The sequence below is a fragment of the Ochotona princeps genome, chromosome 9 (genome assembly GCF_030435755.1).
Source record: "Ochotona princeps isolate mOchPri1 chromosome 9, mOchPri1.hap1, whole genome shotgun sequence".
NCBI classification, from domain to species: domain Eukaryota; kingdom Metazoa; phylum Chordata; class Mammalia; order Lagomorpha; family Ochotonidae; genus Ochotona; species Ochotona princeps.
Window position 1 is genome coordinate 52,303,720 of NC_080840.1, and position 15,504 is coordinate 52,319,223.

Here is a 15,504-nt window from a genome sequence, read left to right on the forward strand (position 1 = left end):
CTGAATAAGGGCACATGGTTGACTGTTGGAATGAGGGACTCAATGTCAGTTTTCTAAATATCTCCAACATCTGGCCCCTATCATGTGAGTCAAGAATTTGGGGTTCTTGCAAAGTCTTTACTTCCCAAGTTCTTTTAGAATTCTCATCTGAGGAAGTCTCCTGGGACCCAAGAAGAAGTCCATTTCTGGGTGGCAACACTTTCCAACAAGCAAAATGTCCCCCAGTTTGCTGCTACTGTTTTGCACGTCCCTGGTCACTATCCAGGACAGTCCTTGGCTCCAGGTACTACTGCTGTAGCTCATATAGGCTTCTGTCAGGTGTCCAAATGGTTTTTTAGATTATTCAGCAATGGCTGCACCAGCAATGTTGTGATTTTCTTTCTAGAAGGCTCTTCAGCTCTGTGAGAATTTTGGAAGGCTGCTGCCACCAGCTTTCTAAATATATCCGAATGATCCTCAATTCCCAACAAAAAGGTGAGCCACCTTGCTGTGTGCTGCTCAGTAACTCCGACGGAGTTAATATGTTTTCATTTCACTGCTGTACCGCATGCACTCTGGGTGGGCAATTAGATTCCCTCCTGTAATTTTGATTAGCATGTGCAGATCCTTCACTCTAAATTCAGCTCATTGACCCATGCCTCATGATGACATCTAATTGTAGTGTAAGGCAGGAAGGCTGAGCAAAGCTTGCAGCAATCACCAGTACATTAAGAGTCGCTGACAGTATCAGTGTTCTTCATAAGTCTTTCTCATTAGCTGCCAAATGTTTGCTGAGCACCAACTATGTTTTGGGCACTGTTTCAGGTACTGAGAAAATAACAGTGAGCAAAACAGACCAAATATTGGCTTCCTCAGGCCTATACTCCAAGTCATAGGAAGCGGGGGAGATCTTAATGATACATACTTAAAACATGTGGTTTTACAGATGTTGTTATGTGCTGGGGAGAAAACTCAAGTAGGGTTGGAGAGCAGAGAGTGTTGGAAGTGTGCTACAACTTTTACGGTTGAGAACGTAGGGTCTGAAGTTGGAAAGACCTAGATTCAAGCTGTTTCTCTCAGCACTGTGTTCTCCACAAAGTAAAATGCAAAAACAAATAAAACAGTACCAACCTCAAAGGGTTGCTGGGAATTTTATGAGAAATGTAAAATGCCCATGGGTTGTGGGTGCTGTAAAGGAAAGAGTCAAGAAAAGCCTTCACACTCACCGAGGAGATGGACATAGGGCAGCTCTCCAAGGACTCTGTGTGTGTTTGGGGAGACGGAAAGTGAGACAGAGAACTGGGGTAGTCTTTAGACTCTGTGGTATTTAGATTCCACTAGGTGCAATGAAAATGGTGTTATGATTTTATTTTAATGTGACAATGTTGCTGATGTGCCTGAAATTATATCTTTTGAATGTGTTTGATATTTTTGGCATTTATTTATTTGAATTTGAAAGGCAGAGTTAAAAATAGAGAAGGAGGGACAGACATAGAAAGAGAGATCTTCCATCCTTTGGTTCATTTCCCAAATGACCACAACAGCTGGAGCTGAGTAGGTGCTAACCCAGGAACCTGGAGCCTCTTCTGGGTCTCCCACGTAGGTAGAGAGTCCCAAGGCTTTGTGCCATCCTCCACTGCTTTCCTAATCCACAAGCAGGGAGCTGGATTTAAAGTGGTGCAGTTGGGACTCCAATCAGGGCCCATATGGAATGCCAGCACTATAGGGGGAGGATTAGCTCACTATGCTACCACATTGACCCTGAATGTGTTTACCTTATGAAAACTTTTAGATAACTAAATTAAAAATGCTAATGGGCAGGAAACCTCTTGACATACATGTTTACAGGGTGTACCTATAAGCAGTAAGTTCTATTCTAACGAGAGAGAGGAAAGGAAAAAACAGAGGCGGGGGGTGGTCAGAATGAGAGAGGGATTTGGGTGGAAGGGTGGCCTGTGGGAAGGCCATGGCAGAGTATCTTCCTTGAGGCCTTTCAAACTCACTATGGCTTCCTGTGCTGCCCATCAGAGTGCTGATCTTACAGATGGTAGCTCTCTTTCTCCATTTCTGCTTCTCTACCCTCACTGGTTCATAAAGGCAGATGGCAGGCCTTGTCTTCAACTGGACCTCCAGCCCTAACAACTGCTATTATTTGCCAAATGCAAACCTGAATTGATGATGGCATGAGGGCTGTTGTTGGAAGTGGGAGACAAGGAATCAGGCTGAGGAAGTCTGTGTAGCCACTTCTCCTACATCACAGCTCAGCAGGAATTGCTGACCTTGAAAAACAAAACAAAACAAATAAAAACAGGCTGAAGTAAATACATTTGGCTGAGGTCTTCCATCTGTGATTATGTTTTCAGCTTCTACAGGGTTATTTTGCAAATGGCTGATTTTGTCACCTTGCTGAACAGGGAGTCCATTCACTGACTGCCATATTAGACAGTCAATTCTGGCTACTTTGCTTCTAATCCAACTCCCTGCTTGTGTGCCTGGGCGGCAGTGGATGACAGCTCAAGTGTTTGGGCCACTGGCACCCATGTGAGAGACCAGAATGGAGTTCCTGGCTTCTGGCTCTGGTCTGACCCAGACTGTTCTGTTGTGCTGTTGCAGCTGTTTGGGGAGTGAGCAAGCAAAAAAAATTAACTCTCTCTCTCTCTCTCTCTCTCTCTCTCTCTCTCTGTTGTGTGTGTGTATGCATGACAATCACTCTCTTTCTCTCTGCCTTTCAAATACATAAATCTTAAAAATATATATATCCCAAAGTGAGCCAGACTTGTTTCCCTTGTGTGTTTGGTGCAAGAGCCTAAGAAGATGTTGTCCCCCTGAATGAAAAAGCCACACAGAGATGTAGCTTTGTGATTTTAGAGACTCACAGAGTTAGAGTGAACTGTTTTTGCCCATTAGCACCGGGGTCTCTGTGCTTTGATGATGAGCCTCAGGTCTCTGTGTTGACAAGATGCCAAATATCTTGGTAAGCAGAGCAACAGGGGATCCAATTGATTATTCCCTTTTCCTTCCATTTCACATGGAACTTTCTGGAAATTATCATCCAAATTTGAAGAGGCTACCACAGAGCAGATCAAAGTGAGGTGAACAATGTTTCCATAAGGAGCTGAGAAAGTGTCATTTCCATAGTGATCTGTGGCAACCCCCCCCCACAGTGCTTTCACCCATCTTGATAAGCAATTACAGGTAAAAACAGAGGCTGCTATGAATAACGTGTGAATGTCAGGGGAATGCATGGCTAATAGCAGAATTGTAAATATTTGCAAGGCAGAGTGGTGATTCAAGCTCCCAAGATTAATTGAAATTAATCTCTATCAGGCACTAATTTGCTTCCTGAGTTCTGAAACCTTCCATTAAAAAAGAGTAGATGAGGCCACATCAGACTCCTTCTCCAGGTGAGCTGCTGAGCTCCCTTCCTTGTGTCAGATCTTCGTGGTCCTGACAGTGCCAAATTCCCAGGCATCCAAATCACTATGATCAGAAACTTTATTCATTCACTCAATATCAGTTCAGTATTGAATATTTATTTATATTATCCTATGAGTGATGAACATATGCATGGATGTTCAAGTTTAGTCATTATTATAAACCCTGAGTTTAATTTGTTTGCTGTTAATCACAATCTTCCTTTGTCTTGGCTTGACTTATCTTGGAGCACATGTATTTTAAGGTGAACAGAACAGAGGACAAGATTCACATTAATCATTTCAGTGAGAGTGAATGCTTCCCTGCATTATTCATTTCTGCCCCAGGCACTATGACAGATGCTAGAGATACAATGGGGAGCAAACCGTAGCCAATGATCTCAAGTAGGCTGAGGTCTGCTAGAGGGGAAAGAAAACAGTCAAATGGTCACAAATATGAGTTTGTAACTACCAACAAGCATTGTGGGGAAAGTAGCATGGTTCTATGACAGTAGATAACAAACTTGGCTGATTTCTGGCATTTAAGACACCCTTGTCCTACACCAAAGTGCCTTGGTTCAATTCTCACTTGTGGCTTCTGATTCTAGTTTCTTGATAAATGCAGACTTTGGGGAGGCAGCAGTATAGTGACAGCCCAGGTAAGCGTTTTTCTGTTACTCTCATGGGAAACCTGGAATGAGTTCCTATCTCCCAGCTCTGGCCTGAGCCCATCTCCAGCCTTAGTTTGGGGAGTGAACCAGCAGATAGGAGCTCTGATTGTTTCCCTCCCTCTCTGTCCCTCAAATTGGCAACAAAATGTAAGTATCAAAAAGTAGGTGCAGGGTGAAAAACAGTTTTAAGTGACAGTTTGATCCAAAGACATCAGAGGACCCATACATTTTTGCACTGAAAATTAGTAGACATTGGGAGGTGTGACAAGGGCCAGGATTGCCACTGGAAATTCCCAAGACTTGCAATTCACCATCACTGGATCCAGGAGCCAGCCTAAGGAATGCAGAGAACAGGTCCCACCCGAGAACTTGGGCCTGAATAGAGGATGAGGGATGCCATTGGAAATTGGAGTTGAGGCATCAGGCTGAGGGGGTCTGTATAGCCATTTCTCCTGTGCCCCAGTCATAATCTCCCTCCACAGAAATTTCATCAATCCAAATTTCTGGCCTTGGAGGAAAAAACCCCAGAAACATCTTCCCAGTAAATATAGTTAGAAGTCCAGAAACTTCTATTGAGAGATTGAGCCAAATAGATCTTGAACTGTGTGGAGCCTTCAGATTGTGGGCTGTGGAATTGGGGGGCAGAGTTTTATGAGAGCACACAGAGGTCTTAGCGGCCTGTGGAAGCTCAGTGAAGACTGGTGCCCGAACTTGGTGCCACTAGAGGTCACTACGTGACTCTCAATGCGCATCTGTTGGAGGGAAAGACCAGTTCGGAAACAGATCATCATCTGTGCTTCCTGTTGCTCTCTCTCTCGCCATCTGTCTGGAATCACAAATGTGACTACGGATCCCAGAAAACTAGAAAACACATCCTAACAATTGCTTTGGTGAATGGCTTAAATGTTCCATCTGCAAATGTGAGGACAGCGTAGGACTGTGTGTTGTGCCCCCTCCAGCATGCCTTCAGTGCGGTCTTGGCGGCCAAAGTACTTGAATCCTACACTGTGGTAGCAGGTGTTTCAGAAATGGCCACACAACAGGGGTAGATTGGTGTCATTATTTGCAATTTCAAACCAAATGGTGTCCTGGTCTTTCTAATCTGTCCCTTAAGAAGGACTGTACCAATCCCGATTTATGGGTTCCTGCTTTCCTGAGCTCCACTGGCACGTTCTGGTTCTCCTTTTCTCTTCCCACCAAACTATACTAGAGCTTCTTGTGGAGAGTCCAACTGTCCTGGCTGCAAAGTGACTGCAGAGGATGTGGAGGGCTGATCAAGGGAAGGGATCTTGGGAGGCAGTAACACAACAGGCCAAGTTCACATGACAGAGGAAGTCTTCACCACATGAACTTGAGGCTTACAAGGAAGGCACCACCATCCAGAAGCGGGAAAAACAACAGGGCTTATGTGTCCTGGTGATGCAGTCAGTCAAAAAGACTGTGGAGGAGAGAACCTCAAAGGGCCACAGCCACTTTGACTCTTATAGCACCCGGCTCTGACTTACCAGTCGCCAGCAGATGTGGACAGGGGTCTTGCAAGGTAACAGGAAGGGCTCTAAGTGGCTACAAATCTGCTTGTTTGGGCTATTTTTAAAATAATTGGATGTGTAAAATTTTACTTTGGTATTGGCAGGCTTTTGAGCAAATGAATCTCAGCTGCAGTGAAGAAATAACCTCGGGGCCAAAACACAGAGGCCAACTTTGGTTCATTTATGTAACAGTGGTAGAAGGCCTCTGGAGGAGGGATTAACACAGAGTTGAATCAAGACAATACAGACATAAGTGATAATCACCAGTTCCTGATTCAAGAGTTGCCTGGTTATCACTGGCTAGATAATCTGGGACAGCTCTCCCTCCTCGTGAGAACAACTGCAAAGACCAAAAGAAAAAAAATGTGTATCTTATAGCAAGGAATTAATGCTAGCCAACTGGGCCATGATATGACAGAAAGAAGCCAAAAGACTGAACAGACTCTAAACAGTTCGGTGGCGGGGTGGGGGGTGGGCAGTGCAGAGGGAGGAGGAGTTTGACCATTGACTAAACAAGAAGGGGGCTCGGAAATTTTATTAAAACTCCAAAGTGCTGTAACTCAGAATACAGAAGAAACTGAAAAAGCACTTGTGGTTGAAAATTGCTTCAATTACTTTGATAATCCTCACTAAACCCTGTCTCCGTTCAGGCCATTGTGTAATGCACTTGAATCTGTGATGGGTCTCTGACTTGAATCAACCAATGTGCAAGCAGGGATGCTAGGACTAAATTTCAGAAAGGCCTTTCATCTTCTTTTGCTAGGTACCAATTAAGAAATACACCCATCCTGAGAGTTGTAATAGGCCATTCAGAGAAGTCATACGGAAGAAACAGAGTCGCCATGCTGCAGCCAGTGCAGCATTAACTGGTGTTTGGAGAGAGCATGACATGTAATGAGAAAAGATAAGACAGAAATTTTCCACAGTAGAGCAGCTAGAGGGGATTCGTCACAGTGCCTTGTCCAGGTGGCTTTCATTCATTTAGGGAATCATATTTTATATTGATTTGATTCATTAGTGGGTCTTCTTTTTAATGATTTGTCTCCATTGCAGGCAGGGGGTCCTCAGGTGGACCATCCCATACCCAGAGGAAGGAAGAGAGCAGAACACATGGCCATTTGTCTTAGGAATGTGTGCTACCTCAGACTGTGGCCTTGCCATCCATGGACCTTGTCAATGCAGGGTCATCTCTACGGCTTTCCATACTCTGACATTTGGTGCTAGTTCCTCCATGTCCTCTGGCTGGCTGCTATTTCTCCTTAATGACCTCCAGCATCTGAACCTGCAGTCTTAAAAACAACATCTGCCTTTAATAGTCCTCGAAATATTTCTTTAAAGGTTTCCAAACTACAATATGTGCCACACAAGATATTGTGAACAGAAGTCAAGGAAAAAATAAGTTGATAAATATAAAAGCATGGGAATTTCAAATATAGGAATTATCAGGTACAGGGGCTAGTGTTGTGGCATAATGAGTAGAGGAAGCTCCTGGATAGCCAACACCCCATATGAATACGGGTTTGTGTCCTGACTATTCTAGTTCCATTCTAGCTCCCTGCTAATGGCCTGGACAAAGCAACAGAAGATGGCCTAAGTGCTTGGCCCCTGCCATTCATGTGAGAGAACTGGATGTACTTCCTGGGTTTGGCCTGGCTGCACCCTGGTTGTTGTAGCCACTTGGGGAATACGCCAGTAGAAGACAGGAGACCTCTCTCCCTCTCTCTCCCTCTAAATAAATAAAATCTAAAAAAAAATTGTTGAAAAGTCAACATAAATGAATTTCCCAGGTTCGTGAAATGTATCAGTTCACAAAAATCCAGTAATAATTAAGTAGAAGTCATAGGAAGAACTCTATACCCAGAGGCACCACAGAAAAATGGCTGGAAACTGAAGCCCTCAAGACACCCAATGAAAAACCACAGGCTACTTTCAAAGGAAAACTATTAGATTTATAGCTGATTGTTCAAGAAATATGATGGAAGCCCAGAAATAATAAGATGAAAGAAAATAATTATGGCCTACAGTTCTATATCCTGGGAAAATATTATTCTGAACTGGAGGTTAAATAAAAATATCTCAGGCTTCAAAACAATTGCAAGGAAAGGTAGACACAGACAGAAGGAAAATACCTGATGAATGGTCACAGATGCAGGAAATAATAACAACAAAATGGAAAATACATGAGTAAACATGTAAAATAATTGTGTAAAATATCACTGAATATTCATTGTGTGAATTAGTAATTCTTTCAGGATTCAAAGATCTAGGAAAATAAAGTACATGCTACCAACAACATATAAACTGACAGGGAAGTAACAATGTTGGTGCTGAAAATTTTCCATATACAAGCATGCTAACATTAAATGTTGATAATCAAGGGTTTCTACATCTCTAGGAGGATCCTGAAAGAATAATTTAAAAAACATAATTACTAAACTAATAGCAGAAATATGTAGAAAAGTTAATCAATTCAAAAGAAGAAGGGAAAATAAATTTACCTTAGGTAGGAAAAGTAGAACATAATACAACAATATATTTAATTACAGAAAAATATAGAGGCTGAATGCTTCAATTAAAAGCAAATAATATTTCTTTGATTTGAAAAATCCTTCACAATATTTACAAAAGAGATATATAATACTTATGTATACAGAAAATTAGAAAATAAAGAAGGTACAAAGGTACGCTATGAGATGCTTACTAGCAGAATGCTGTTGTACCTTTCTGAAAATCAAAGATAAACAGCATAATGTGGGATAAGATTTTTCATAATGACAAAAGTGGAATTAGTCAAGAATGTATAGTAGTGGTAAAGTTATATTCATCTGAAACACATGGCCTAAATATACTAAAGAAAACCTGATAGAACTTCAGAGAGAAATATACAGACTTACAGGAGGGAATTTTAACACATTTGGCTTGAATGATGAGTAAATGTCTAAAGTCACAGAACATCTGAACAAACTAACAAAAATGACCTCTCATAATGCAGCAGCAAAGTACCTGACAAGCACAGAACACGTATAAGGAGCATTCATAAAACTAATGAGCCATAGACAAGTGTCAAATTTTAAAATTTTTAATCATGCAGAATATGCTCTCTACTGGAAATTCAATTAAACTAGAGAAGAAAGAAAAAAAATTAAGTAGAAAATTGGGACAAGCGTGTTCTATAGGTTAAGCTCCCAGTTGGAACAGATTCGTCCCAGATCAGTGTGTCTGGGATGGAGCCAGCTGTAGCTCACCATTCCAGCTTCCTACTAACGTACGGCTGGGAAGCAGCAGACGCTGGCTTAGGTACTTGGGTCCTTGCCACCTTGGTGGCAAACCTAGATTGAGTTCCCAGCTTCTGAGTTCAGCTTCCCCTAGCCACTATGGGCATCGTGGAAGTAAATATGAGTCTTTCTCTGTCTCCGTCTCAAATACTGAAAAGTCTTAGATCTAAAAATAGCTAGAAAAGTCACACATATTTGAAAAGAACAGGTATAATTTTAAATAACAAACCACAATTAAAATTAGAAAATACTGGGGTGGGCATGGTGGCCTAGTGTGCTAATCCTCTATAGTGCTGGCATCCCATAAGGGCAGTTTCCTGTTCTGGCTGCTCCACTTCTCATCACATTTATTTCTCTTATCTGCCACTCATTGAATTCACTGTACATTTCAGTTGAACTTTACTGGATTTGAAATGAACATTAAAAGCACTGAATTCTACTCACAGCATTTGTTATAGCTTTACCAGATTAACAGGTGATTCATGGCTCATATTCTGATTGAATGCTATGCCATTTTTAAGAATAAAATTAGAAATGGTAAGAAATACCTTTAACAGCAACAGATGTCTCTTCTGTCTAAATGTGCTCTAACCACTCCCTGAAATGCTAAATTCCATGTGTGCTTTCTTGCCTGGTAGACAATTTACAAGAGGGTGAGACATTGAGCAACTATCTCTCTGAGTAGTTGTAATTTTGGCAGCTGCCTCGTCTCACTACATTTCCTAAAGATTCCTCAGAGCCAAGAATGTCTGCCAAGAGGAGTCCTGTGCTGCTGACGACCAGAAATTGGATTATTTACAAATGGAGGTGTTCCAGCTCTCTGAATTTGCCAACTCCATTGTTGGTGGAATGTGATAAATTGATTGAGTGCATCTGCCCTTGTGAGCCGACGAAGATCCAAATCGTGCTTTTTAAACTGATGGGAAGCTAAGCTTCTCTGGCTAAGCCTTGGGTAGTGTGTACCAATCTACAACCAAACCTGAGAAACAAAGAAATGGATGTAAAGAGGTAACTTCCAGGGGTTTCATCTTTGTTGGCAAAAGTAAGCGCCCTTTCATTTGATTAGCTCAGACATGATTTTCTGGAACTATCATGGCAAAGGCCTGTGACAGGGCACAGAGAATTCCAGGAAAATGAAACCTTTAAAACTAACATGGGCATTTGGCCTACCAGTCAAGCTGCTGATGGGATATTTGCATTCTATATCAGAGTGCCTGGGTTTCCGCCTCGGCTCCATTTTTCTCCACATGCACTCCGGCTTCCTCCTGATGCACCTGGAAGGCAGTAGGAGATGGTTCTTGTGGTTGAAACCTGAACTACATTTCTATCTCCCTGATTTGGCCTGGCCCAGCCCCAACCATTGAAGTATTTGGGGAGTTGAACCAGTGGATAGGCATTCTCTCTCTATTCCCACCTCTCTGTCAATCTCTATCTTCTTTATCTCTATCCTCACCTTTTTCTCTGCCCTTCAAAGCAAATAACAAACAAACCCTAAACCAATTAATATGCTTATAGAACCTACTTGGGAGTTTCTTGATGATGATTATTTACTGTTGTGCTTTGAGTACTTTCCTGCTTTCTCTTAACATCGTCAACTGGTTAAAGATCATTTAAGGAACCAAAGCCTTCACTTTCAGCTATTCAAAGAACTCACACACACAAAAATTAGACCTGGAGCTTTAAAACATTTTAGGGGGAAAAACACATATAACAGGCATGGTTTTTATAACATAAAAATAAAAGAATCACCTGTAATCCCAGTATACTGTTATGAACATTTAATTTTTATTGTATTCTTCCGTTTTTGTATTTACTTTCTGCTTATTTTTAAGCAGAAATACTTATTATTCTTTTATCATAAAGGCAGAGTTTTACTATTATTTTATTGTAAAGGCAGAGTTACAGAGAGAAGAACATACCAAGAGAGATCTTCCATCTGCAGATTCAGTTGCCAAATGGCCTCAATGGCTGAGGTCAGGCTAGACCAGAGCTGGGATCTGAGATTCTGTCCAGATCTCCCACATGGATACAAGGGCCAAAGCACTTGAGCCATCTTCCACAGCTCGTTCGGGTACATTAGCAGGGAACTGGACTATAGTGGAGCAGTTTGGGACTTGAATTGGCTCACGTATGGGATGCCAGCATTGCAGACAGAATCTTATCCACTACACCCCTATTTTCTGCTTATTTGTATGCATTAATTTCCCTTACATAAAGACACGTACACAACTGTGTGTTGTATATGTATGTTGAGCAGGGATCATGTGGGTAGACACAGTAACTAAATCCTGTTGTCTGTTCTTGGCCCAAATGGTCTGCCAGCAGCATCCTGCACAGGTGATCATCTTCCTCCTTTTCATTACCTGGATCCCGAGACCTCACAGCATCTGAATTTTCCCTTCTGTATTACTATTTCTTCTATCTCAATCTGCTTTTCTGGTTGCCCTTCCCAAAGTCTAATCCTTTGACTTCTCAGGCTTCTGAGACTCCTATAAACGTCTGCCGAGAATTTCCAAATACACATCTCCTGTAGTGATTCTTGCCTCAACTACAAACTCACATGTCTACTCCCTCTCCAATGGGCATTTTAAAATGTTCAAAACAGAACTATCAAATGTTTTTCTTGCTATCCCATTAAATGGTCATCCCAGACTTCCAGCCTAACAGGCCAGACTGTTGCTGCCATTCTGATTCTTCATTTCTCTCTACCCCACATGATCCATCCAGAACTGAAGTCCATCTGAGGAATTTCTCACTAGTCCCTCTTCTACCACTCTGCTCCAGACCGCCATGCTTCATCACTTGGGTCACTACAAGGGTCTCCCCACAAAAACGTCTTCCCATTTTGTTTTAGTCTCTTCCCAAACTGGGTGATCTTTCTAAAACTAAATCAGGTCACATGACTCTCCTCAGAATACCACAATGGGTCTCCCATTCACCCATAGTAAAGTCATAGTCCTTAAAATAATCTGTAAGCACTTAGTATGCCTTAATTTTTAAACTTAGAAATACAAATATAGAAGGAAGTATAGTGGCAGTGAAGAACATGCGGTTAGGGTCGGATGGCCTGTGGGCAAAACCTGGCTCCAGTTATTAGCTTTGTGACATTGGGCAAGTTATTAACTTCTCAGTTTCTAAACTCACTTCCCTGTACAGTGGAATAATCATAAAATCCATCTCATAGTTTTATCATGGGGACTAATGAATTAACATTTGTTATATGCTTACAATAGTGCTGGCATGCAGTGAATAACATAAAAGTTGAAAAATTTTGAGTCAACATTCTTTGCTATTAGCCAAAGGTTTCATATATGCATTTAAAAAAAAGACTCATTAAGTGGACATTTGCTTTAAATGACAGGTTCAACAATCATGCAGCTTTCTTAATTCCTTTGAGGGTGTATAGGGAGAAATAATGAGACACCATTTATTGACAGTCTATTTTTTAGCTAAACCATGAGCGAGAAACATTGCAAGAGTAAAGGATATGTGACTGAACTGTGCCCTCCTGAAAGAGTATAGTAATTCTTTTCAAACAATACTTTTTTTTTTATTTAATAGAAAACTGGCCCTGAAACACCATCCAGACAAGAATCCAGGTGACCCTGCTGCTGCTGAGAAGTTTAAAGAAATCAACAACGCCCACACAATACTGACGGACATGTCGAAGAAGAACATATACGACAAGTATGGGTCCCTGGGACTCTATGTGGCTGAGCAATTTGGAGAAGAAAACGTGAATACCTACTTTATGCTGTCAAGCTGGTGGGCAAAGGTGAATCAGAACGGTTTTCTTCTTTCAAGAAAATGTCCTGGAAATCTGTGATAGTTACTCTTTCAGATTCCATCTCAAAGAAAGTTTAACTTTACTCTTGTCATATAAGGAGATTCACTTTCACTGAAAGCTATTATTTGGGGATCATTTTTTGCATTAGCTCATCCATTAATTATGAAATCTAACATGACTTAAAATACTTCTAGACATTAATTATATTTGAATTTGGAGCTTCAGGTTAATTCTGACTGCCCTCCCCCCTCCATAATGACTAATTAACAACTGACTCATTGCTCAAAACCAAAAATAATTTATTAGTGTGACAACTGTTTAATAAAATATTATAGGACAAATTTAGCAATGTCCTTTACTATCTATAGCACAGGCTACGGCAGCAAACACAATACTTGGAAGAGTGAGTGGCAATGACGTCATAGGTTCACGTGGAGCCCCCAGGGGTAGGAGAGAAAGAAGTGAGGGGAGAAAGGAGAGACTTACACAGAGACAGAAACATGGAGAGGAGTTGGGGGCGGGGGGGAGAACTGGACACCTGATCAAGGAAAAGACAACGTTTTGAAAGCCTCAGGGAAATTTACTGACTTCTATACAGTACATTTTGATTTCTCAGGAATGCCTAATATGTGGATGTTTGGTGCTGGGTTTTTTTTTAGTTTGTTTATAAATATTAATATTCTTAGCTTCTGATTTAAGTCACATTTACAGATCATACATGTAGTTAATATATTTTATGAACAGTTCTCATGCATATGAGTTGTAGTTCATAGTAATAATAATAAAAGAAAAAGTCTCCAAAGTCAGTGTTATGGCACGGTAAGCTACCGCCTATTGATGCTGGTATCTCTTATGGGCATCTGTTCATGTCCAGTTGCTTTGCTGCCAATTCAGCTTACTGCTACTGGCCTGGAAAAGCAGTAGAAAATGGCCCAAGTACCTGGGCCCCTACCATACACATGGGAGATGAAGCTCTTGATTGCTAGCTTTAGCTTGGCCCAACCTAGCCAATGTGGCCATCCAGGAAGTAAACCAGTGGATGGAAAACTCTGTCTCTTTCATTTTCTCTTCCTCCCTCTCTAATTCTTCCCTCCGTCTTTCAAATAAATCCCCCAAAAGGAAGCCATCATGATCAGTAGTATTCTGGTTTTTTTTCCCACTAAATCTTGCTGAGGTTTATCTATGCAAAGAGAGAGTTTTTAATACAAAAACATGGGAAGAAATTCTGTAGCCTAAAACCTCATTTGCCTTCTATGTTCCCAAAATTCTTTTTGGGGGAATATCTGAGATTCTCAGTAATATTCTTATTGAAAACTTGATGGATTGGGACTTGATGGATTGGGACACGTTGACAATGTCATTCCTGATGATACAATAGCATTCTAACAATAAAAATTAGTTCCAAAAATAAAAATACTTTAGAGCTTTCAAGGGAACTTAGTCTCTAGGAATCGCTCTCCCTGTGGGAAGGAACATCTGCAGTTGTAGATAATCACACGTGTATGCTCGATTGTATATTGGGGCCTGAGTAAAAATGATAAGGCTTTCTTGCTCAGGAAGTTGATTAACGTGACCAAAACTTATGTAGACAAGTAAAATCTACCTGGTAGTGTAAAAGATACACAAAATAATTCCTGTTGGCAACTCCTCAAAATCAGTCCCCAGAGGCTGGTGTGGTGGGATAGTGGGTTAAGCTGCTACCTGATACACAGGCATCCCATATGCGCACCAGTGAGCATCCCAACTACTCCACATCGAATGTAGCTCCCAGCTAATGCATGTGGGAAAGCAGCTGAAAATAGCTCAAGCATTTGGGCCCCTGTCATCCATGTGGAAGACTTAGATGGAGTAACAGACTAATGGCTTTGGTCTGGCCCAGCCCTTGTTGCAGCCAAAGTCACTGGGAGGCCTGCCACCAAATAATCATATATCGAACATGCACCATGTGAATGAATCAATATGACGTCATAAGTATATATTTTTAAAAACCTCAGGAACCTAGAGTGGCTAGGATAGTGCTAAATGCTGCAAGGAATAAAGCCATGGTATTTCTCACAACAGGCAAATAATGTACGTAGATTAATTAAAGGCCAAAACAAAAGAATGAATGGGAATTTTCAGAGAAGACAATATGGAAATTGTGCAGCAAAAAGGAAAAAGGTTGATAAAGAAGGGAGTGGTTTCCTAGGGTTATAGCTGAGGAATTCTGCCCAGGAGCGTCCTGGAGGCAGGGGATGGGGAGGAGGGCTTTGTGGGTTGGGGTTTTAATGTATCCAAGACTATGAAAGTGTGAAGTATCTTTCCATAGCAGAGGTTATAGGTGCAAGAGTATGACCCAGACTGTCCAACTCTGAGACACCCTGGAGCTCCCCATCCAGCTGGGCCAGAGTGGTAGATGGGTTCTGGGTTGGGAAGCAGGTGAGGGTGAGATTCACTGACGCCCAAGTGTTCTGCCTCAAGCTGCTGAAGCAATGCATGTGCACACCACAAACTTGGTCTTACATTCCCCCCTGATTATTAATCAGATGAAATCCGCATTTCAGTTACAGGTGTATAGGCCAATTCGTTTCTGGCTTAGTTTTGCTCCATTCACAAAAATGGGCGACAGAGAGGAAGATCCTCCATCCACTGACCCACTCCCCAGGCAGCTGCAATGACCAAGGGTGAGCTGAGCTGAGCTGAACTGAGCCAATCTGAAGCCAGGAGCCCCCTCGGGTCTCACACATGGGCTCAGGGTCCCAAGGATTTGGGATGTCCTCGACTGCCTTCCCAGGCCACAAGCAGGGAGCTGGATGAGAAGTAGGGCTGCTGGGATTAGAGCCGATACCCATTTGGGATCCCGGTGCATGC

The 15,504-nt window shown here is 41.8% G+C and overlaps 1 protein-coding gene across 9 annotated transcripts in view; it reads left to right on the plus strand.

The window, feature by feature from the left end:
- Window positions 1-15,504, plus strand: part of DNAJC5B (DnaJ heat shock protein family (Hsp40) member C5 beta) — a 65,215-nt gene that overhangs the window by 35,634 nt on the left and 14,077 nt on the right. For all 9 annotated transcript variants that reach the window (XR_009246086.1, XR_009246087.1, XR_009246082.1 and 6 more), the window contains one exon: window positions 12,429-12,642. Coding sequence is in view for 1 of the 9 variants with exons in the window: in XM_058668683.1 (XP_058524666.1) it covers window positions 12,429-12,642 (214 nt within the window). In the remaining 8 variants the exon portion in view is untranslated. The remainder of the gene's footprint in view (window positions 1-12,428; window positions 12,643-15,504) is intronic.